We start from the raw sequence: 24472 nt of genomic DNA on the forward strand, positions 1-24472 counted from the left end.
TGACTAGGTATACAATGATTTAATGCCTTTATGAATTTATATTCATGGGCAGAAATACAAGAAAATCATCAGTTACAATATGCAAAGAAAAAGGAAATAAGAAGAAAATTTAAAAATAATAAAAACAAGTAAGCAAAGGGTTGTAGGAACCTAGAGGAATCTGAAGAGAAAGGCTTGTAGAGGAGATACTAGTCGACCTGAGTTAAAAAAAAAAAAAGTTTTATATATTTACTTACTTACTTAAAGTGCACTCTATGCCCAATGTGGGGCTTGAACTCCTGATCCCAAGGTCGAGTTTCATCCTCTACTGACTGAGCCAGTCAGGTACTCCAAAACATGGCTTTTTTAAACAAGGAAGGATTGGGGCTCCTGGGTGGTACCGTCGGTTAGGTATCTGACTCTTCATTTCAGTCCAGGTCATGATCTCAGGGTTCTGAGATCAAGCTCTGTCTCAGGCTCTACTTGGTGATTGCTTGAGATTCCCCCCTCCTTCTCCCTCTGCCCCTCCCCTGCTCTCAAACAGAGAGGACCAATGGATTCCAGGCTAATATTCAAGACTTAAAAGGTTTTACGATGGCCTGTTTTTAGGAACACTGAGTAGAAATGGAGGGTTGGAACCAAATAATGGACACCCTGAATGCTAAGCTAAAGAACATGGGCTGTTATAGATAACTGTCCCCCGAAGATTTTTGGCAGAAAGCCTTTGACCAGCTTGTACTTTAGGTCAGCATTTTGACAGGAGCATGTACAATGGTCTGGAGAAGGACCATAAGGGCAGGGTTATGAGTTGTAGCTACAATATGAGAAAAAGAAGGGAGGTGGGCCTTGATGAGGGCAGAGAGAGAAGGTGGTGGTGGTGATGTGTAGGACTTGGAGTGATGGAATTTACCTGGAAGGGGCAGGAGAGCTGAACTAATGCCAGGGTTCTAGTCTGGAAGACTACGGAGGCCATGGGACTGCTCATTCAGATAGGGGGCACTGGCTCGGCTTTCGAGAGGCTGTCCGAGGCACTTAGAAGATGCCAGTGGAGGCGCGCGGCACTGAGGAGACAGGCCAGGCCTGTGCCTGTAGGAGTGAAAGATCCATGGGGGAGAGTAAAAGCCAGGGGCAGAAGGCTTCCGTTTAAGGAGCAAAGCAGGGTGAGAAAGGTGAGGGAGACCAAGAGATAGAACCCTGTTACCTTCTTGGAAGGTAAATCCAGGGAATCAAAAAAATGGGCCGTTTACCTTAGTGCTTAGTCCAACAGAACAGCCTGAAATGATGGGAATGTTCCATTCCTGCTCCCTCCAGGACCGTAGCCATGGGTCACACGCACCCACCAACCACTTGTCACGTGACAAGGACAAACTGCATTTTAACTTCAGAGTTAGCCCCCTGAACTTTTAAGACAGTAGTTTACAAAAATGGGTAGATGTAAGATGCAAATGGCAGATGGTTGGCAGAAGTAACACAAATAGTTTAAAAGCTTTCTTGGCTGCATTCGACACAGTATCTTGAGAAACTGTAGAATGAGTGCCTTTGGAATGGTACTTAATTCTCAATGAGTTCATCTGAATGAACTGGTTGAAAGGGCAATTGCATTGTTTGAATTGCTGAGAATTCTCAACAAACTGCTCATCTGAATTCTATTTCACCACAAGGGCCCACCTCCTTCCAGCCGTTCACCCTTCCCAACCCCGCCTCTTAGCCGCAGCACAGGAGCTCCGTCTGGAGACCGAGCCCAGGAAACACAGGCTTAAGGCACTAAAGCCCACTGTGAGGATTCCAGCCACGCTGGGCCCACACCCGGCGGGTTCTGCAACCAGCTCTGTCACTGGACTTTCCAGCAGGTAACCCCATCATTGCATATCCAGAGCCCAGGCTCTTGTACCTCAAACCATTCACAGACATCTTGCTCCCTTCCCAGAAAAGTTTTATACACCAAGAGTTTTACAAAATCCAAAATAATTTTATTCACTTTTTCAGATTTTTGCTTCCACGAGGTGTTCAGCAAACATGCTAAGGCGACAGAATGTCTAGTTGGTCACGACATGCAACGCTGACCAATCGGTTGATGACAGCAGCGACCACACCCACCTGAGCTACTGGTCCCACAGCACGAAGGGGGTTTGCGGGAACACGCGGAACCACACAGCGATCAGCAACCTGAGGTAGGTCTCTTTACAGTACAAAAAACTTCTACACCAGTGTGAGACACTGATTAGCAAGAGCTGCTTAAAGTCGCAGACTTTGGAGAGAGACAGACTGTGTGACGACTGCAGTGAGAGAGAACAGACCCACAAACTCCTGAACCCTGTCACTGAACTGTGGAGGCGTGGGACCAGGCAAATGACAAAGTACCACTGACGAAAGCAGCAGCCGGCCCGGGGCTTTGGAGCCAGCAGGTGTGGGAGCTGGAGAGCTCTGTGCAGTGGCCAGCATTTGGGAACCTGAGGCAGTGGGACACTCTGTGAACAGACTTGATTCTGGTTAAGAAACAACAGCAAAAAGAGGAAGGCAGGAAAGAGACTCCCCCTGTCCAAGGAATGTTCTGTGATTCTCATTCCTGACGGAGGGAGTGAAAAGGGGGCTGGGGCTCTGCCCCACTGCTCTCCTGACTGAAACAGTGAATGACAACAGGACAGAAAGCAGGAGCCCTGAGAATTCACGGTGCTCTGCGTGGCCTCCGGCAGCCCTGTCCACCGCCCCTCCCCACCGGGTGTGGCTGTGAGGAGGCGCAAGGGGACCACCGGAGGGCCCACTATCGCCACACCTCTTCCTTTTGGACGCCCAGAGAACCCGGCACCGTGAAACCACCAGCTGAAGAACAGAATGCTACCCCTCCTACAATCTAATAGCAAAATCAGGTCTCTAGTACAGCAAACTGTACAAAAATGATAGAAAGGAATTTGCACTGTTATCAGGACAGTGCTTATTTTAATATAAAATAAACAGCTTACATTTTCACTGTAAATATAGGCTATGTACAGAATTATATATAGATATAGCTACACGTATAAAGCTTCATTATAGGCCTCTGATACATTTATAATAACTGTTCCCTGAACCCTTTAGAGTGCAATTAAGAACAAAAACTAAATTTTGTTTACATGAATATGGAATAAATACAATAATCAAAATAGGACTCTCCCTAAAATTGAAACACACAAGCCAATCCTGAACTGCTGTGCGAAAGATAAAACTGGGAAAGGCAAGGTTTCGGCAGGAGGACGCGATGAGGGGCCTGCCCAAGGCAGGGAATGGCAATGCTCCAAGGAAAAGAGACGGCGGCAGGGAGAAGTTAGCCCTTGACAGCAACCTTGTTCTCCACAGCGGCAAACATGGCATAGAACCGGGAGCTGTCATTGGACAGAAGGACTGATGGGGTGTCGAACTCCACCACCTGCAAAGGAAGGAGACACATCACTTGGGGTCACGCAAGAACCACAGCCAAGAAGGAGGTAAACCCCAAAGCCCCCTGGGGACAGAATCACAGTGACAATTCCATGAAGTTCTGCCATGCCTCAGTGGGTTCCACTTTTGGTTTTTTCTTTCTGCTAACCACAATATGAAGGACAGGTTAGGGACCTCCCTCACCTCACATAAATCTCAGAGAGAAAAAAAATTGCAGTGCAAGTCAAGGACATAGTAGGCAATGTCATCTTGTACAAACTGATCCTAACCTATAGACAGAAAAAGAACAGCTCAGAATATCCAGCTGGCAGAATAAAAAAAGTAAGAGATCTAGTCAGTCACTTATCCACTCCTTTGATGGACTTCTGTGCAGCCACAAAAATCCTATTGCAGCAAAAAATGGAACAATATGTTGGTATAGCCCGGCTTCCATAAAAGAGGCAGAAAATGTCACCTACTCACTTTCCCAGCCTTTCTTGCTACAGGGCCAAGGCCTGGGGCACAGCCTTGACCGAGGAGAAGTCTCTGGGCGCTTCTAGGAAAGGCTGCTCTGCCCGGTAGATACAGGCAGAGGGCAAAGTTCGCTTCCCCAGGCCTGGCTACCTGAGGCTATGACAGCGGGTGCTACGGAGACAGCCTCGCCCTGGAGGGGGAGGGGAGGTAGGTACTGGCTGGAGGCTGACGCAGACCCTGACCATGCTGAGCTGCTGAAGAACCAACTATTTGGCCTCCTGCCGTGGGCTGACGGTCTCTTGCTGTCCAAGCCTCTTCCGTTCTGCTACTGCGTGTCTGCCGCAGAGCACATCCTATCCATTAGAGTCTGTGCTTAGATATGCATGAAACAGGCTGGCAGGGGCAAACGGATGTCCCCGGTGAGGGAAAGGGCTCCTTTTATTTTTGCCTTTATGCTTTTTTCATGTTTTTCGGGCTGTCCTCCGATGATAAGGAAATTTTACTTCACAAGAAACAAAAATGAAGGGACGGATAGAGTTCCTCACAGAGAGCCAATCAATCCCCATTCCAAAACACTAAGCCACTCATAGAAACAGAGTGGTCTAGATGTGTGTCTTTAAGAAAGAATTTCCCGGACAGTGTTCTTGGCCCCCTCCGCTTTATACATTCTACTTAATACCTACGTACAGAGTAGTAGCTGCCTGTACCGAGTGTGAACCAGAATTTCAGTAAACATTTAGGATAATGCAAAGATAGTAGCAACACCTGCCAGTGTTCATATAATTTCAAGATGAGGAGAAAAACCGTGAACTCCTATGTTTTCTCAAACTCAGCTCTGAGGCCCAGACTCCATCTGTTGTAGTAACTGTTTTCCTCAGGACTTCTCCACAGACAGAGGGACGAGGCGGTTGGGCTGTGTAAAGCACTGGCTTTGGTGTCGCCGGCCTAGCTCAGTTCCTGCTCTCTCCCTTCCTGTGGACTAGAGATAGGTTCAGTTCCCTGAGCCCATGTTCTCTTCTGGAAGGCAGGGCTGACACATCTGCATCTTTGTTGTGTGGCGGTGATGACTATGCATTGGGAGGCTGTACATACAGCCCTTAGCGCAGTGCCAGATGCAGCAAGCATTCAATGGAAGTGGCTATTATAGGGGCCTTATTATTAATCACACAAGACAAATCACACACTGCAAATGGCTTGTTGTTTCTGCCAAACCACTAATTTCCTGCCATCCCAGGCGCACACAAAGGAGCTACCTGTCCAACATAAATTTACTTAACATCATAAGTGACATACTTAACATCTACCATGTGCAAAGAATGTCGCATGGGGCCCTGCCAGGGACCCAGAGACAAATAAGGCATGACCCCTGCCCTTACAGAGTTTACAGTCTAATAGGGGAGAGAGGGCATTAGCCAGTGACCCTCAAAGGAGGCAGAGGAGCTACACGACAGGTACACAAAGTTTCAGGTGGCAGAGAGTGTCAGGCTGTGGGAACTGTGCCTTTCAGAGGGATAGGCAGGCTGCAAGCAGACAGATATGGGGATGTAGCAGAGGGAACAAGAAGAAAAGGCACTGGAGGTACATGGGACTGAGTGAGGAAAGACACGGAGGGAAGCCAGTTTAGGGGATGCAAGTTTTTTGTTTGTTTGTTTGACAGAGACGATAAGAGAGGGCGAGCAAACAGGGGGAGTGGGAGAGGGAGAAGCAGGCTTCCTGCCCAGCAGGGAGCCCAATGCAGGGTTTGATCCCAGGACCCTGGGATCATGACCTGAGCCAAAGGCAGATGCTTAACGACTGAGCCACCCAGGTGCCCCAATGCAAGACTGTTTACGGCCACCGACACCTTCAAGGAGTGAGTGGCAAAGAAAGGCGGCCGGGCTGGACCAGACTGTGGGAAAGCTTGGAACAGCAGTATAAGAAGTCTGGCACCACCACATGATTGTGAAAAGCCAACTCAAGGTGGCTGGACTCAGTACACCTTGGGCAATTCCTGTGTATGTGAGTTCATTAGTAAGCACACGGGCTCTCTGACCTAGGTCAAAGTCTCATTTTTACAGGCAAGAAAAAAGCAGGTCCCAAAGCAAAGTAAGAACCAGTTAAGAGTGCCCCTACTTGATCTCTGGCTCGAGGACTGTATCCCTCCCACTGGCAGCCAGATTAGAGTTACTAAGGCTGCTTATCTGAAAGCTAACAAGCGCAGAGAAGAAGGTGCCAATCAGCCCAATCCTGCCAGGGGCCAGTTTCCCCCAGACAAGGCCACATGCCACATTATGGTCCCTCAGGGGCTCAGTACCTGTCCCTGGGCCAGCACCATAATCCTATCAGAGCCGAGGACTGTATGTAGGCGATGGGCAATGGTCAGCATGGTGCAGTCAGCAAACGCTTCTCGGATGGTCTCTTGGATTAGTAAGTCTGTCTCCGTGTCCATGGCGGCTGTGGCTTCATCAAGAATCAGAATCTGCCACAAAAGAGAGGAGAAAGAGAGATCCAACCAATTTCCTAAGCATTCTTCTCAATCTGCATTTCACTAAAATGTATTTCATTATTTAAGTTTTACACCATACTCTGTTTTTCCTCAGTAGGTACAGGCCTATGTAAAACGACCATCTTGCTTAGAACAGATACAACTTTAAACCCACGTGTCTGCCTTCCTTTCCACACACAAAAGGATAAGCATGTAACACTGATCTAATAAAACGCTTGCCCCCACTTGCTCTGTGATCCTGAGCATGAACAGAAATCTTTCTGGATCTTCCTTTTCCAGTTACAAAATAAGGGGACTGGATTTGATGGCCTGGAGATCTGTAGGTCTATGGTTTCCAATAGTACTACGACCACTCACTGGCGAGAAACAAAAGTCACCCTTGGAATTGAAAGACCTGGGGAAGTCTGAAAGCTCAAAAACTCCTGTATACCCAGATGATGTCAAGGTGAATTTAGAAACATCTCTGGGGCCAGGAAAGCCTTTGGATCTCATGGCACGGGGAAAGGCTGTTCTTCCCCTTGCCTGCCACTCCACAGACCGCCGTACCTTACAGTGACGGAGCAAGGCTCTGGCTATGCACAGGAGCTGCCGTTCCCCCACCGAGAAGTTATCTCCATTCTCCATCACTTCAGATTCAAGTTTCAGAGGTAGCTGAGCAATCTAGGAAGAAAGGAAGTAGAGATGTGAAGAGTCAAAAGAAGGTAAATTTAGGGAGGAAAAAAACTGAACTAAATTTTGTCCAAAGTCCAGTGGCAAAAATAAGCTATTCTGAAACAGATGCAACAATGATTAGCCAAGAACCCGGCTCACCTAGAAAGAAGGTATAGGGTATTAAGACCCTCATTTTCCAGGACAGTCCCTGTTTCAAGTATACTATTCTGTTAGCCTTATACTGTTCAAAGTTCTTAAAATTCCAGTATTTTCAAATCCCCAAATCCTGTCAGATTGTGGCCCTAATCTTTGGTTCTGAAAATATGGTCATACCCCTAGGAAATGGGGAAAGTGAGATCACTCTTTCTGATTTCCAAGGCTCTAAGTTTATGGCTGTCAAACCTGCCTTTATAGTAAGCTTTAAGCCTATCCTTCCAATGAAATGGTTGGAGGAAGCCCGGTATTATAGTGATAAAGGCAGAACTGACCTAGCTGAATCAGGGCAGGGGATCTCAAGCTTAAGTCAGCTCAGGGGCATGAGAGATCCTACCCCCGCCCCCCGGGCGGGAAGTATCATGGCCTTGGGAGGATGCGTGCTGAGTTACCCTAAGAGGTCAGTGACCTCATATACATGCTGCATGCTTTCTGCAGACATGATACATATCTAGATGCTGCAAAAGCATGTTATACCGTTATGATAAATAAAACAGAAATGAATGTAAAAGCATTATATTATTCTGAGTGTTTTTCATGAATACCTTGGTTAATCAATGGGCAGCAAAAGCACAATATGACCACGGTTGAGAGATACCAACTTTTAAGCCCTTTCTGAAATGCCTGGGAAGCCTTATCTAAAGTGATCCCACCCAGACAGCCTGGAAATAAAGGGCCAGACCAGGCTGGACAGAGGCAGCCAGGGAAGGCTGGGGAGTGACCTCGGCACTGTTATGGTTCCAACCTTTAAATACCAGTGAAGTGGTCCCTTGGGGCTTTACTTACACATTTTTTTTTTAAGGTTTATTTATTTATTTGACAGGCAGAAATCACAAGGAAGCAGAGAGGCAGGCAGAGAGAGAGGAGGAAGCAGGCTCCCCACTGAGCAAAGAGCCCGATGCGGGGCTCGATCCCAGGACCCTGGGATCATGACCCGAGCCGAAGGCAGAGGCTTTAACCCACTGAGCCACCCAGGCGCCCCTACTTACACATTCTTTCATGTGTGTCCTTTCTAGGGCATCCCAGATCTGGTCTTCAGTGTACTGGTTGAAGGGATCCAAATTTGACCTAGAGAGAAGCACGGGAGGAATTTCCCAGTGATTCAGCATGTAGGTGACCATACTGCAAAGGCGGTCTGTGGTAGAAATTTAAACGCACATGGGAAATGGAGGGACAGGACTCCTCAAGGTCACAGACGACTGGCTCCCTAACCAGCCTTAGGCAGCAGTGACAAATACTCCTGCCTCCCTGTCCCTGTATCTGAGAACAGGCTGGGCAGCTCCGTCGTCTTTATAAAACTTTATTTCTTTTAACATGTACTACTTTCATTATGTAAATATTGCAGATCAGATCAGAAAAATTAACAAATACAGATACTGAAACATAAAACCCAAACCAATGTTTTCATCACCTCTAATCAGACCCTCAGCAGCAAACACTGTTAGCATTGTGGCATATACAGGTTGAAATACACCTCTTTGTGTGTACAATTGAAGAAAAAAAGCCTCTTTCTTCCTGACTCACTAGGGTGAGAGCCTGTCAGAGCAGGCACTCAAGGGTGGCTGGCGGACCAGGAGGAGCAGCCAATCCAGCGGAGGAGAAAGGAGGGCCTGAAGAGCAACTTAGGGGAAAGCATTTACTGGTGCAGAAAACCAGTTTGGGTACCATTCTTGCTCACTGTACCCACAGTAGCTATCTCAAGAACATCGAGGATGGTACTGAAAGAACAGGACTCGACATTTCTGGAAACGTGAAGATGGGGGAAACAGCTCTTTGTCATGGAGGAAGAAGATGGGAGAAATGGTGGAGGAACGGGTAACTGGTGGAAACTGGGAGGTGACATTCCTTTTGGGGCATCTTGTCTCTGTCTAAACATGACATTTACAGGGCTAGTGACCTGAAAGGTATTAGGTATAATCTGCTTTGCTCATGAACTTGGTCTGCACGTATGGGAAACAGGAAAGTCTTCAGGAGAACTTGAGCTCCACGTCTCATTTGTCTCCGTGTCTGGGGTTACTAACTCCAGGCATGTAAATGCAAGCAGGACGTTATCCCAGAACTCCACCGAGCCCCGGTGGGCACCTGCCCCGCTCATCCCTTTTGGGCCCTCTCTGGACTCTCCCAGGAGACTCTAACTGGCTCTGCTCTCTTGTGCCTCTTGCCCTTTGCACATGGAATATGTGTACCTCTCCTCACCCTTTGGATTGAGAGACTCTGGCAAAAGCAAGGGCTCTGGGGCCAGACTTGCTGATTCCTACACAGCTCCTATCTACGGCGACCGTGTGGCCCCGACGACGTTAGCCTAACTTCTCTATGCCTCCGTGCCCTCACGTGTGAGACAAAGATCCAAAAGCACCTCCTCCAAAGGTCGGGATGGCTGCATTTCACGTGTAGAAAGAATTCAGAGTGGCCCCCGCTGCATGGTTAGCATTGTGCACGTGGGAGCTATGATTACAATGATGTCGTTATTGGCATGCTGTTACTCCTTGGCCAGGATTCCTTCTTGTCCTTCAGGTCACAAATTAGATGCAGAAAGCATCTCCTGACTCTTCAAGCCTGACTTAGGTGTCCTCATGCCCACCCTCTTTATGGCACTCGTCACTCTGTCCGTTTGTCTCTGCCCCCATTGCTTCAGGGTCCTTGTCTGGATCTTCTTTGCTGTTGAATCCCATGCACACTGTCTAATATTTGTTGTCAGAATAAAAGAACATAGAGCCTTACTTGACTTCCTGATAAGAGGCTTAAATGACAATTTAAGCATTTTCTGTCTCAACAGAGGCAAAGAACAGTGTTGGTGGAGGGAGTACGTGCCCTGGTCGATCCAAGCAGACTAGGCTCAAATCCCCATTCTGGTTCTACTCGTCTGCATGACCTTGGATAAACCATTCCTCAGTCTCCTCCTCTATAAAATGGGGATATAGTGACATGACTCATTAGGCTGCTGTAGACATTAGAGACAGTACCTACAGCAAACATTCACACAGTGGCAGCTGTTAAATGGACAAGGTATATACAGACACATTAGCCGCCTGGTCCAGTGCTTGGTGGTTTTCTGATTTATATTCAGTGCACTTTCCAAGTAGACACAATAATCCCAGGATCCTGAATACCAGGCTCAAAAAGAGTTCGTGTTCTTTTTGTTTGTTTGTTTTTGTCAGAGAGAGTGAGCACAGGCAGACAGAGTGGCAGGCAGAGGCAGAGGGAGAAGCAGGCTTCCTGCTGGGCAAGGAGCCCGACGTGGGACCCGATCCCAGGACACCAGGATCATGACCCGAGCCAAAGGCAGCCGCCTAACCAACTGAGCCACCCAGGCATCCCTCAAAAAGAGTTCTGATAAAGTCCTATCTGTGCCAAGTCTAGATGGGGAAGACTGATCTTCTATTGGCATACCATCTAATATCTGGTATCTCCATAGATGCATCTCTTAATCAAGAAGGTGGGCCAATTTGCTGATAATCTAAACTGTGAAATGGCAGACCATGGGCTAAGTTTAAGGAGAACAGCACCTGTTTCTAATGACACTGGAAGTCCCTGACCCTTCCTGCCTCTCTAACACTCCAGAGTCCGCACAAAAATCTGGGTTGTCAAGATCAGCATTTACTGTTCTGTTTTTGTTTATAAGATTTTACTTACTTATTCAGAGAGAGAGAGCAAGTGACAGAGAGAGAAAGCATGAGTGGGAGGGTCAGAGAGAGAGGGAGAAGCAGACTCCCTGCTCAGCAGGGAGCCCAGCGCAGAGCTCTATCCCAGGACCCTGGGATCATGACCTGAGCCAACAGCAGATGCTTAACCGACTGAGCTACCTATGCACCCCTGCCCAGTCCAGTTCTTCATTTTGCCATCCTCCTAACACAGAACTCCCGGTTCTTTGACCCAGTTCCCGGGTCACTGCAGGTGTAATTTGTTAAAATGAGGTCATTCTGGAGTAGTGGAGTAGAGTGGGTCCTTTCTCCATTATGACTGGTGTCCTTATAAGAGAGGGTCACGAGAAGGCAGAGACATAAAGGGAGAGGACTGTGGGACAATGGAGGCAGAGATTGGACAGATGTGCCTATAAGCCAAGGAGCACTGAAGATCACTGGCAGGCCACCAGCAGGCGGAAGAGGCAAGGGAAGCATTCTCCCCTCCACGTCTCAGAGGAGCACGACCCTGCTGACACCTGGATTGCCCGCATCTAGCCTCCGGAACTGTGAGAGAAGAAGTTCCTGTTGTTTTAAGCCATCTAGTTTGCACCTCTGCTGTGACTTCCCTAGGACCAAATACAGCCAGGAAGCCCACCACAATCCTCTTCTCAGACACAGCAGCACGGAGGTGTGGAGCCTGCTCACTGGGAAGCCCACCCATCAGGTCCTCTGCGGGAAGACTCAGCAGACACGGGGGCAGGCCTGACATTCAGCGCTCCTAGGCCCATCCCACCAGAGGAAGGAGCCTCGAAAAACCAGGCTATGGGTTCCAGATATATAAGGAATATTTACACACACCAGGAGGTGGTATATATACACATTAAGGCACACCAGACCGATCTCAACAGGGAGCTCAGTCAGGAACAGAAGAAAACACAGGCTCATTAGAGAAGCCAGATGGCTCTGAGTCTGATCCACAAACAGAAGTGAAAGCAAAGCTATGCATTCACAACATCAGAAGTTTTGGCTGGGTGGATGGAGAGAGAAAGAAGTCATCTGAACAGGAAGGCACGTATTTTTAGTGGTCAGAACTCCTGGGGTCCTAATGTCACCAGAAGTGCATTTTCATCTTTGGTCCTTCCTATTTTCTTTTTAGCAGTATTCTCAGCTTGCCTCTTGGCCGTGGCTAAAAGGGGGCGAGAATCTCTCCGGGAGCATGAGAAGATACAGGAGTGACTCCCTGACCAGTGGGAAGACACTACTGCACCACAGCGTCCCACCAACCAGATGGGAGCGTCCTGAGCAGCTCGGGGCCTCCGCAGGGCACCCAGGACCCACAGACTTCCTGCTAAGGGGAGCTAAAGGAGAACTCAAAGTAGTTATTCAGAAATACGGACTGGGTTTGGCCTTTAGTTGTTAAGTGTAAAAAGAGGTAGAAAAAGGCTAGAGGTGGGAAAAGGGACACCGCGGGGAGGAGAGTAAATGAGAGGGACTCAAGAGAGCAGCAGAGAGTGTGTGACTTTTTTTTTTTTTTTTAAGAGAAGGGAGGACTATGCGAATCTAGAAGCAGAGGAGATTTTGAAGATGCAGGAAAAAGAAAAGTAACAAAGGCCCCCAGGGCGCCTGGGTGGCTGAGTCATTAGGTGTCTGCCTTTGGCTCAGGTCATGGCCCCACGACCATTTTTTTATTTAAAAAAAAAAAAAAAAAGGTAAAATAAAAGTCAAGGCCCCCAGGGAAGCAGGCTTCGCTCTGGTTGTTGGAAAGACGGAGTACCTTCCAAGGTTGTGGTGGAGAGTGGGTACTGTGAGAACTCCAGGAGGTGACGGAGGACACGCTCTCAGGTATATGACAGCACCCACAGCCAGGGTTCAAATGCCTATCTCTGGGCAAAGTATCTCACCTCTCAGGGTTTTGCTTTCTTCCTCTATAAAATCGGCACAATAACAGTACCTCCTTCTTGGGAGGTACAATTAAAATGATTACAACAACATCTGCCACATACTAAGTTCTCAATAAGCTCAATGACTTCCGTTATTGTTGCTCTTTAGAACAATGCTGTCTGGCACAGATTGACCTTTCCCCTTGTTTTTTTGTTTTTAAAGATTTTATTTTATTTATTTGACAGAGAGACAGCAAGAGAGGGAACACAAGGGGGAGTGGGAGAGGGAGAAGCAGGCTCCCACTGAGCAGGGAGCAGGGAGCAGGTCTCGATCCCAGGGCCCTGGGACCATAACCTGAGCCAGAGGCAGATGCTTAATGACTGAGACACCTCGGCACCCCTTCCCTTGTTTTTTATTTTAAAGATAATTTTTTTGAGAGTCAATTTAGGCTCATAGCAAAACAAGAAGAAGATAAAGATTTCCCATCTGCCTTGCCCAGAATGGCTTAGCAAATGTTGGATAAAACCTAGTGTTCTTGATTAGTTATTCTAGACTTTCACATTACTTTCTGATATTGAGACTAAAAAGCTTTTGGGAAATTCCAAGTTCCACAGAAAAAAAGACTATATATTAAAAAAAAAAAAAGAAAAGAAAAGAAAAGGAGGAAGGAAAAGAGAGAGAGAGAAAGAAAGAGGAAGAACGAGGAAAGGAGGCCTCCTTCAACAAGAGAGTAATTCAGAGACAACGGTGAGACCTAGAGATTCTAAGGAATCAGCTGCTTCAAAGTTAGAACAGCTTCCATTCCCTCTAGAGGGCTAACTGCTTCTGTCTGAAGGGGTCTGGACCCAGAATGAACCAAAGTAGAATGGGTCAGTTGTGCTCAGTAATTTTTGCTGTGATTTTGACTTGGGAACAGAAATATTCCTCAAAAGTTAAAAAAAAAAAAAAAAGTAATGGGCAGATGGAAAGGGAGTGAGGGCGTGTGACTAGGAAGAAATGAGAACACTGCTTCTTGTAATGAATGGCCACCAAGCAGAGATGCTCCGGGTGATGAGAAGATGCCCGGTCTCTATACGCAGACCGAGACTCACGGACAGAGTGACAGCTGAGAACGACTAGTCTTCCTGAGAGGCAGATTAACCACCAGCCAAGGTGAGACTTAAACTGTCCCCAAGGATGGAATGACTCCAGCAGGGGCTGGTTTGGGCAGAGGAGAGGAATCTCAGAAAGCACAGGGTCCTCTGGGGAAGGGAAAGGAAGGTACTGCCAAGGCCATGAAAGAGCAAGGTCAGCGAAAATGTTTAGGGTTAACCACACCGGCCAAACTATGGAAAGAGGCCAGATGTCCACCAATGGATGAACAGATAACGAAGATGTGGTATATATCTACAACGGAGTATTATGCAACCATCAAAAAATGAAATCTTGCCATTTGCAACAATGTGGATGGAACTAGATAGCGAAAGTAAGTTAATCAGAGAAAGACAATTATCATATGATCTCACTGCTATGTGGAATTTAAGAAACAAAGCAGAGGATCATAGGGGAGGAGAGGAAAAAGTGAAATGGGACAAAACCAGAGACGGAGATAAACCTTAAGAGACTCTTAATCTCAGGAAACAAACCGAGGCTTGCTGGAATGGAGTGGGGTGGGACAGGGTGGCTGGGTGATGGATACAAGGGAGTGTATGTATTGTGGTGAACGCTATGAATTGTGTAAGACTGATGAATGACAGACCTGTACCCCTGAAACAAATAATACATTATATGCTAATTAAAAAAATAAAAACATATATATTAAAAAGAATGTTTAGGATCAGGATAAGAATAAACCTGTTGTCTTAGAGGGCAAAAGGGCAAAAGGCACAAGAAACGGACTAGCTGGATAAGGGAGGGCTGGATGAAGCTACTGAAATGGACTGAGAGTCCAGCTGGTCTAGGGAGCAGTATGGCCCCAAATGATCTGGCCTGTGATTCAGATTATATTTGTCTGATAACAAATCAGACATTTTAATCTCATTACCTTAAGTTTTATTTGATTTTGGTTTTACCTTGCTTTCACTCTGAGAGATCCTGATGTTTTTTTCTTTTTAAAGATTTATTTATTTGAGAAAGAGAGAATAAGTGGGAGGGGCAGCAGAGGGAGAGAGAATCCCAAGCAGACTCTGCACTGAGCTCAGAGCCTGATGCAGGACTCGATCCCATGACCTTGAGATCACAACCTGAGCAGAAACCAAGAGTCAGAGGTTCAACTGACTGTGTGACACAGTCGCCTTGAGAGTTCCTTATGTTTTAACTGCATGTTGATATCTCAAGGAGGTGGGTCCACCCTTACTGCTGGCTAATGGCAATAAAGACAGTTTCTATGTTCAGGGTCTCCGAGAGACCTCTGAGAAATAGCCGATCTATACTGCCCTTGCCTTATGAAACTGTTTATAGCCTTTCTAATTTTCTAAGAAAAGCAAAAGAGCACCAAAAGCTGAATGTTCTTTGGGATTTTTATGAGACCTGAGAGGATAAAGGGAAAAAGATGGTAGGTCTGGGATTTAATTTGTCCTCAGGCTCTACTCCTGACTTAAAAAGACAAAATTACAGCTGGCAGAACATAAAACTGGTATGATTTCCTAAATTTTTACAGTTGACTGCCCAAATAGCACTCTGAGCTCAGTAACTAAAAACCCTGGGCAGCAGCATACCAACTGTAAGCTTGTCCATCAAGCAGCGTCATGTCTCTAGAGCTGGTAACAAATGGCTCCGACTCCCAGGGAAGCTGCACTTCCCTGACTTTCTACGAACTGCGGTTGCACACGCCAGCAGGTCAGTTCTTAACCGTCAATTCTCATATACACGCTGCCCAAACAAGCACTTAACCATTCACTCTAGAAGCCCCTGATTCACAGCCCCAAACGAAGAGCTGTGAAATTTACAAACGAAAAGTAAGGCTTCTTGGTGGCAATGTATTTAAGAAAGTCAAGTTCAATACATTGCTTTTCTTAATTCTTTTCCAAATGATAACGAGAAAATGGTTTTTTTGTCCTGAGCCAGAAATTATAAGGCCAGTTAAATTCTCAAAGACATTCTTGTGGCATCTAGAAATGGGAATTTACAGGAGAGAAGAGCAGATTTGGCAACACCTCTTGACTTCTTAATTTTAAACCTGAGTCTTCAATAAATTCTAATTCTCTTCTGACATCTGTTTGACCTTGTTATCTCAGGACCCAAAGAGAATGACTGAGCATCATCAACAGATCCAATTTATGCTGCTCAAATTCATTAGTGTTTAGAGAAAATGCCAAAATAATACACCCAAGTGTGTGGACCCTACAATTGGGTTGGTGAGAATTCACTCTGTCTACCAAACCTCCTTGAATCATGAGTTCAGGTGCTATTTCCAAAGAAAGGGAGGGGACCTAATTTTAAAGATAAGTCCATGGTTACTCGAAATTAAGTTGGTACCAATTTTTCTGAAGACTGCTAAAAATTAAAGAAATTTAATTTAATTAAAAAAAAATAGAAGTCCAATCTAGGTCAGCTATATAGTTAAAGGTATTTTTAGTTCAAAAGATAAGCAACTTGAATAGACATGTACAGGAATTATAGAAACCCACTGTTCCAAGGAGGCAAAAGCTTAAAACTAAGGGTGAGGGTAGGATAAGGTATAGGGAAAGTCAATGGGATTAAATATATGTCTTTTAACAGGTCAAGAGGAAGAATCTTAGGAGCGCCTAGGTGGCTCAGCTGTTAAGCGTCTGTCTTCAGCTCAGGTCATGATCCTAGAGTCCTGGGATCAAGCCCCAGTGGGGAGTCTGCTTCTCCCTCTCCCTCAGTTCTTCCCCCTGGCTCATGCACTTTCTCTCTCGAATAAATAAACTAAATCTTAAAAAAACAAGATGGGATAGGAGGGAGACAAACCATAAGAGACTCTTAATCTCACAAAACAAACTGAGGGTTGCTGGGGGACAAAGGGGTGTATGTGGAGACGGTGGCTGGGTTATGGACATTGGGGAGAGTATGTGTTATGGTGAGTGCTATGAAATGTGTAAGCTTGACAATTCACAGACCTGTACCCCTGGGGCAAAAATACATTATATGTTAATAAAAATAATTTAAAAAAGGAGGAATTTTATCTTAGGCACCCTGGCAGATTTCAGAGAGAGAGAGAGAGAGAGAGAGAGAGGCATCATTCCAGAATCAGAATCAAAGGTGGGGCAAGATACTGTAACACGGAAACCCATGAGCGGTAACAATGCCTGAAAACTGCCATGAGAACTGTAAGTTGGAGCACATGCAGGACAGATGACAATATGGAGTGGGAAGGAATACAAAGGGTGATGGGATGAGGCTGAGGAGATGCTACTGTTCACTGTCACCACGTGCCAGGGTTGGTGACTGCATAATTTGTGGAACTTCTTCATTCTCCACAATGACATCCCTTAGTAGTGTCCCCATTTTACAGATGGAGTGAGCTTAGGTTCAGTCAGATGACTTGTCTGAAGTCACAGAGCAGAGATCTGAGCCCAGATCTCTCTGACTTCTTCACCACACGTGGCAGGGCCCTCAGCCCCTGTTTTGTGGAGCTGCCCCTTCCTTCTGCAGGGAGAAGTACACAGTGGTGGGAAGAGTCCTAGCCTAGAGGTCCCTTGATCTCAGTCCTACATGGACGCTCTCCTGTGCCCACCTGGCTTCAAAATGCAGAGCGGAGCCCACGGGTGCTCGGGTCCTCACCTGACGGTGCCACTGAACAGCACTGGCTCTTGAGGAATAATGGACAGCTTGCTTCGGAGGTCAGCAAGGCCAATATCACTGATTCTCACGCCATCGATCTTGATGCAGCCTCCAGATAACTCCACCAGACGGAAGAGGGCCATTCCCAGAGAGGATTTCCCTGAGGAGTCAAAAGACATGCAGAAAAGTAGCTCAATGAGCAAATTTAGTGAAAAAAGAAATTGGTTTCAAACCTCCACCACCACCCCGAGCAAAAGCATCCATTTTTTCTAGTTCTATTCAATTATTATTTCATCTGATTAACTAGGATGATGCAGAAAGTGATAGCTAGAAACAAAAAAAAATACACTGTATATACAAATATATACATTTAAATCACACAGCTTCGGCCTGAGGAGTCTGAGGTGCTACTACACTTTCACGAGAGTAAATTAGAACAACGCCTGCTTTTCACCCTGCAAGTGGGTACACAGGCTTTCACACATCTCAGGCAAAGTGAGGAGAAAAGAGTTCTTAGAGCCAGCAGCTAGGAGCAAACGGGAGGATAAGATGTTTTCTCTCTCTCCTGTCCCCTTACCGTAGGTGAGAGAGAAGCAAAACAAGACCTCCTACCGTTCTTGCATAAGCACACAGGGAAGGAGTAAATATGTGTTGTAGTTGACTCTGTCATGATAAGAACTGTATAGGAAAGTGGGTCTGAGGGGCGTGTGGGTGGTCCAGTTTGTTGAGTGTCTGCCTTCAGCTTGGGTCCTGATCCTGGGGTCCTGGGATGGAGCCCTGCTTTGGGCTCCCTGCTTGGCAGGGAGTCTGCTTCTCCCTCTGCCCCTCCCGCCATGCTCATGCTTTCTCTAATAAATAAAATCTTAAAAAAAAAAAGAAAAAGGAATCATGATACTGTAAAAAAAAAAAAATCAAGTTGTTCCTCTTTAACAAAAGATGCTAGCCGGGCTGGAAGATTTAATAGTTCTCTGAATCTGGACTACCTTCGCACTGATGGATACGCTAGTAAGAGAGGCCATGAAATCCTTGTAATGATGTCCTTGACTATGGCCACGTTAGGGTAAGGGTCTAAAAGCCTCTGAAAAAGCTTGTTAGGGTTAGAGTTTAGACTTTGTAAGTCAGGCTATTTAAATAACTACTCTATTTTTTCCTGCTTTTCTCCTGTAACTACTTATGGCTTTATAGACTCCCCTCCCTTTTTAAAAGATTTTATTTATTTATTTGAGAGAGAGAGAACATGAGAGGGGGAAGGAGCAACAGGACAAGCAGACTCCGCACTGGGCATGGACATGGGGCTCAATCTCATGACCCTGAGACCATGACATGAGCCAAAACTGAGTCAGATGCTCAACAGACTGGGCCACCCAGGTGCCCCTGGTTTAATGAAGTCTTAATGAATAGCTCAGTCTGTCTTACCTGTGTTAAGGGGAATCACAGGAGAGGGACATCAGTCAGAGCTTTCAGGAGAGCAGGGTACCCTGGGAGCCAATGTAGTAGAGGGAATTTGAGGGAGAAAGCAAAGAAAGAGCTTTGGGAACAGCTACCTTCCTGGACTAAAAATTCTCTTGCAGTGTAAAAACCCTACAGATATTTTATTGTTCTGACATGAAATAATTCCTTCAAACAGGAAGCAGGAAATGGCTTTTTCTTCTCTTCTTAGCAGGTTCTTTTTTTTTTTTTTTAAATATTCAGTTATTTTAAAGATAACTTTACAATTACTTCAGACAATCTTTTCCCCAATTTTCAGGTTATGTTTTTAAAATGTCTTACAATCTCATGCTCCTAGTCTGTGGTGTTTTTTCCCAGACATCCCTAGGCTTATCATACCACTAAATTAGTGTGATTCTTCGCTGTACAAAATTATTTATCAAAGAAGTCCTCTTTTCATAAACATATATTTTTATCCCCAGGGGTACAGGTCTGTGAATCACCAGGTTTACACACTTCACAGCACTCACCAAATCACATACCCTCTCCAATGTCCATAATCCCACCCCCTTCTCCCAAACCCCCTCCCCCCGGCAACCCTCAGTTTGTTTTGTGAGATTAAGAGTTACTTATGGTTTGTCTCCCTCCCAATCCCATCTTGTTTCATTTATTCTTCTTCTACCCACTTAAGCCTCCATGTTGCATCACCACTTCCTCATATCAGGGAGATCATATGATAGTTGTCTTTCTCTGCTTGACTTATTTCGCTAAGCATGATACGCTCTAGTTCCATCCATGTTGTTGCAAATGGCAAGATTTCATTTCTTTTGATGGCTGCATAGTATTCCATTGTGTATATATACCACATCTTCTTGATCCATTCATCTGTTGATGGACATCTAGGTTCTTTCCATAGTTTGGCTATTGTGGACATTGCTGCTATAAACATTCGGGTGCATGTGTCCCTTTGGATCACTACATTTGTATCTTTAGGGTAAATACCCAATAGCTTAGCAGGTTCTTTAAACTGGCCAGAAAAGATACAAGAGGTTTGGTTTTATTTTTAATGGTAAGAAACAATGCTAGAAGAGTTTTGACAAGGAAGCAATGAGCCCCAAAAGCTGATGAGAAGTGAACCAGAGAGACTTCTTATACCAGGTGAAGTGGTCAGTAAATGAAAACAAGCCTCAGTCTTTGAAATGTTATTTGGGAAGGAAAGAGGGAAGGAAATGAATTACTCAAATCCTGACCCTAGAAATCTAAAGAGCATAGAAGTAATAGGATTCTTAAGTGCAAAGTAGAACGCCTAAAATGAGAGCCAATTCTCTACTTCTTTGCAACTGATGTCAGATCAAGAAAATAATTTCTGTCTTCAAAGAACACAGGTTCCTTTTTAGAGCTACAGTAGTGTCCGATAAATACAAGGCAACACTGGCATTATGTCACAGGCGACTTACATCTTTCGTGTGTTTTGACCTCACAGAAATAAGGATATTCACTGCAGTACTACTTGTAATAGTGAAAACATGACAACCTCAGTGCCATACAACTGGAGATTGGTTAAATAAAAATTGTGGTACCTCATAAAATGGAATTTTATATCGCTGCATAGAATTCATGTCACAGGCTATTAATTGACATGGAAAAATATTTGGTAGATTTAAAGGCAGGCCATGAGACAGTGTGTGTAAAATGACCCCATTTTTGTAAACATATTTGTTGACAGAAAAAGTCTGACAAGGAGCACATCTGGCTCAGTTGTGTAGGTGGCTACTGTTGGATGAGGTCATTATCTCAGGATCTGGGAGGATCTCAGCAGGGAGTCTGCTTCTCCCTGTCCCACTGTCCCTCCCCCTGCCTGTGCTGTCGCTCTCTTCCAAATAAATCAATAAAATTTAAAAAAAAATTCTTTTATAGAATTAAAAAAGATACAAGATATCTGACAAGATACCCACCAGAAAATATTAACAGCAACTATCTCTGGGTAGTGGAGTTATGGGTGCTTTTCCCCTTTTGTCCTTCGCTATATACTCCAATTATTTTGCATTGAGAATGTATACTTTTATGACCAGAAATAGCACTAAGTGTAACAAAGGCAGGGTTGAGAATACACTGAAAAAATTGGCTTCAGGGAGACCTTAGCCATCACTCATTAACATGGGGCTGATTTGAAGGCATGAGAGGGATATTCAATAAACAGTAAATCATGGGCCCCACGCTCAACTCTGATAGGTTCCAATATTTCTCCAGAGGCCTTGGCACACTCTTACCTGATCCGGTCCGCCCCACGATGCCAATCTTCTCCTTGGGTTTGATTGTGAAGGATACTTTCTTCAGAACCAGAGGGAGATTTTCTTGGTACCTCATTTCTGCATTCTCAAAGCTCACCTCTCCTTCCTGGGGCCAGTCAGGGGAGGGAGCCTTGTTCTTAATCCTGGCAGGTGCTTCCAAAGAGAGAGTCTGGGGAGACAGAAGTGGCTGGGTCAGACTGACCAGATTCTGTAGGAGCTGCAAGGCTTTCAAAGAGAAGTAACACCCAGACAGCCACAGCAGCCACACAGAAGCAGCCACTACCCTCTTTCCTTCCCACGGAAGATGCCCTTGGCAGTAAATGCTTATCACCACTAAACCACACAGAGTGCAATGGCGACTAACTACACTTTGCAGTTTACAGTGACAGCTAAGCAGCATCTTGGGGAGGGCAGTGGCCTTCCAGCTGTCTTCTGTCTTACAGAATTTCTCCACAAAACTATGGTCTTGGAGGCCAAGGGTGTGGCATGAGGCCTTCCACAGCTCCTCAAACAGACCGCTTTTTTATTGGAATTCTTTCAGAATACTCTACTTGAGACAAGATTCCACCATTTGAAAGCCAATGGCCTAAACCCAAAACCCAAAGGAAGGAAACTACTAATTACTGAACATTTCATCAGATCCTGGCATTCTGACATGTCAGTCACCCCAGGAGACATGGGCTCGAAGCCCAGTCTGCCACCAATCACTGTGTGTTCTGGACAGATCACTTCTTCACTCTAGGTCTTAGTTTCTCATCTGTAAGTCATGGGGACCAGATTAGAGAATCGTGGAAATCCATTTAGCTTTTAAAATGTTGTGTTCGATGTGACTGCTTGGGTAGTTTTTGTTACCAACAGTCCCATCTTGCAATGTTTGAAAATTCTCTGGCAACTAATCACGGGACCTTACAGCTTCCTAGGGCAGTGAAAGCCACTGGTGGTGGAGCTCTGGAAGGGGTGGGGGTGTGGGACAGGGCAGGAGGGTGGGTGGAGACTGACGTCATGAACTCCAAACTGGAAGGGCTTCATGTTGGCAGAGGCATCCAGGTTGGGCACTGGCGGTGAGAGCCAGTCCTCAGAAATGTGACTGGTTTGTGCAGGGTCCCCTCTGCTACAGCTGACCATCACCCTGACCTCTTTAGCAAGAGACTCTCACCAATAGCAATATTAAATCAAACACTACATACCCACAGATACACCCACATACTGTCTACAGACATGGGCACTGGGCAAAGAAGCCCATGGATAATAAATAAAATAAAATAAAATAAAAATAAAATAAAAGGAACAGCTATTAGCAGATATCTGTCTGCCATGGATAGCTATGTGTCATTCTTTCTGAGACTAAGAAAAATTCGTAAGTTTAAGCAATGTCTTACAATTAATGAGGATCATTGTCAAAACAGTTCAGGGAAGCATGTCTGCTGGAAAATGCAGTTTAAATGATATGCTAGTTCTCAGCGGAAAGGGTAGTTTTTCAAAACGATGTCGCTAAGTCAATTATTTGGAAATTGGGATATATTCTTCTCACATAAACCATAATCTAAATGCTGATAAGTCTTTCGGCAGTTCACAGAATATGTAACTGCTCTGAACTGAGTTACCCTTGTGACTCTGTTTCTTTCTTCAGAAAACCACTTTCAGTGTCCCAGCTAGGACATGACCTGCCCGCAAGGTGCTGTCCTGAGGTGGCACCGAAGGGTTACCGAGGGAAGGTGGGAAAAGTCAGTTCATCTCAGTATCAATGAAATTAGCTGGTTTCTGAACCAGGAATGCAGTTCAGAATTGGCCATGGAGCTTCCAAAACGTCAGATGCCTGGGTCGATGGTATCAGATCAAATTGACGGTATCAGATCTCCAGAGATGAGGCCCGCGTCTGTCTCTACCTAGAGTTCAGTGGGGGATACCGACAGCCATCCTTGGTTAAGGACAAGTGAACTAGGGGCCCTTGGGGGCTCAGTCTGTTAAGCGCCTGCCATTGGCTTAAGTCATGATCCCGGGTTCTGGGGTGGAGTCCCGCACTGGGCTTCCCGCTCAGTGGGGAATCTGCTTCTCCCTCTGCCTCTCCTCCAGCTTATGTGCTCTCTGTCTCTCAAATGAATAAATAAAATCTTCAAAAAGAAAAAAAAGAACAAGTGAACTAGAATAAGATTTTAAAAACTACATGGTTTTATAGGGCATAAAGAAAATGAACTACATTCTTAGACACAATTCATAAAAACATTTAGAAAGTCTTAAGATAATCTCTTCTCCATTGCACACAGGCTGAAGAGACTGCTGGTGCTCGCCTGTGAGAAAACAAGCATCCTCCTTGCACTCCACCTGAGGCAGCAAAAGGGTAAAAGGACCCCTCAAAGGATCAAGATCACAGTAAAAGGCTCTCGCATCCTGACCTTGATGTAGTGGTTGATCCTCTCCACTGAGGTGAAGCGGGCTTCTGTCTCAGATGCCAGTCTGACAGTGAACTGGAACAGCCCGGTTAACTGATAATGGAAAGCAAAATCCAGGAAGGAATTCATTATGAATACATGTCAGGCCAATGCTAGAAAACCCCTTCCACCTAGGGGATTACAGCTCAATACCCAAACGAGCCGGGCACCTGCAGCAGCTAGTTGAACAGACTGAGTCATTCTCAAAATGTTTAACACAATGGCCATTTTCCCCCAATCAACAGCAATTCTCAGTGAAGGCAGGTGGCATTGTGGGACTGCTGGCACTGACCCCCCCCCCCCCCCCGCCTCTGAGGGCTTTCCATCCATCTTTATACTTCCAGCACACACATCTGCAGCCGAACAACTTCTGGGCTTCCTTCTGAGCAGCCCACACCTGCTCGGGCAGCCACAACTAATGGAGAGATGACCAACTAGTGAAATGTAGATTTCACTAGTAGGGCATCTCAGACTGAGGACCCTGAACCCCACTACAGAGAACACATATCCTTCCCTTTCCAGTGATCAAGTAATTCTATATAACTTGGACAGACATCTTTGGGAATCTGCAAAGATACATGAACTCTTCTTGGTTTTCTTTGCCTACTTACTTGTTTTGGTCTTTCTAATATGGAAAAATGTCAGACATATACAGCAGTCAAAAGGACAGTATAATGAACTGCATGACCTTAATAACCTGTCAACTTAGAGACAATATTGTTTCGTCTATAGCACACCACCCCTCTACATCATGGGAAAGCAGATCCTAGACATCCTATCCTTTCAACCTTAAATATTTTAGCTTGCATCCTTCTAACATATAAAGACTCTTTAAAAACATAATACCATTGTCCAATACCATGATGACATCTTAAAAATTAGTAATAATTCCTTAACATC

General features: G+C 45.6%; 1 protein-coding gene across 6 annotated transcripts in view; it reads right to left on the reverse strand.

The window, feature by feature from the left end:
• Window positions 1-1927: 1927 nt before the first annotated feature.
• ABCC5 (ATP binding cassette subfamily C member 5) overlaps window positions 1928-24472 on the reverse strand; it is an 88045-nt gene continuing 65500 nt past the window's right edge. For all 6 annotated transcript variants that reach the window (XM_004745106.3, XM_045088675.1, XM_045088676.1 and 3 more), the window contains 7 exons: window positions 23537-23626; window positions 21123-21312; window positions 17425-17584; window positions 8185-8263; window positions 6878-6991; window positions 6140-6304; window positions 1928-3382 (listed from right to left, as the gene is read on the reverse strand). In XM_004745106.3, the coding sequence (XP_004745163.1) occupies window positions 3281-3382; window positions 6140-6304; window positions 6878-6991; window positions 8185-8263; window positions 17425-17584; window positions 21123-21312; window positions 23537-23626 (900 nt within the window). In that variant the 3' untranslated portion in view covers window positions 1928-3280. The remainder of the gene's footprint in view (window positions 3383-6139; window positions 6305-6877; window positions 6992-8184; window positions 8264-17424; window positions 17585-21122; window positions 21313-23536; window positions 23627-24472) is intronic.

This window comes from Mustela putorius, unplaced genomic scaffold (genome assembly GCF_011764305.1).
Source record: "Mustela putorius furo isolate JIRA1106 unplaced genomic scaffold, ASM1176430v1.1 tig00003834_pilon_pilon_pilon, whole genome shotgun sequence".
NCBI classification, from domain to species: domain Eukaryota; kingdom Metazoa; phylum Chordata; class Mammalia; order Carnivora; family Mustelidae; genus Mustela; species Mustela putorius.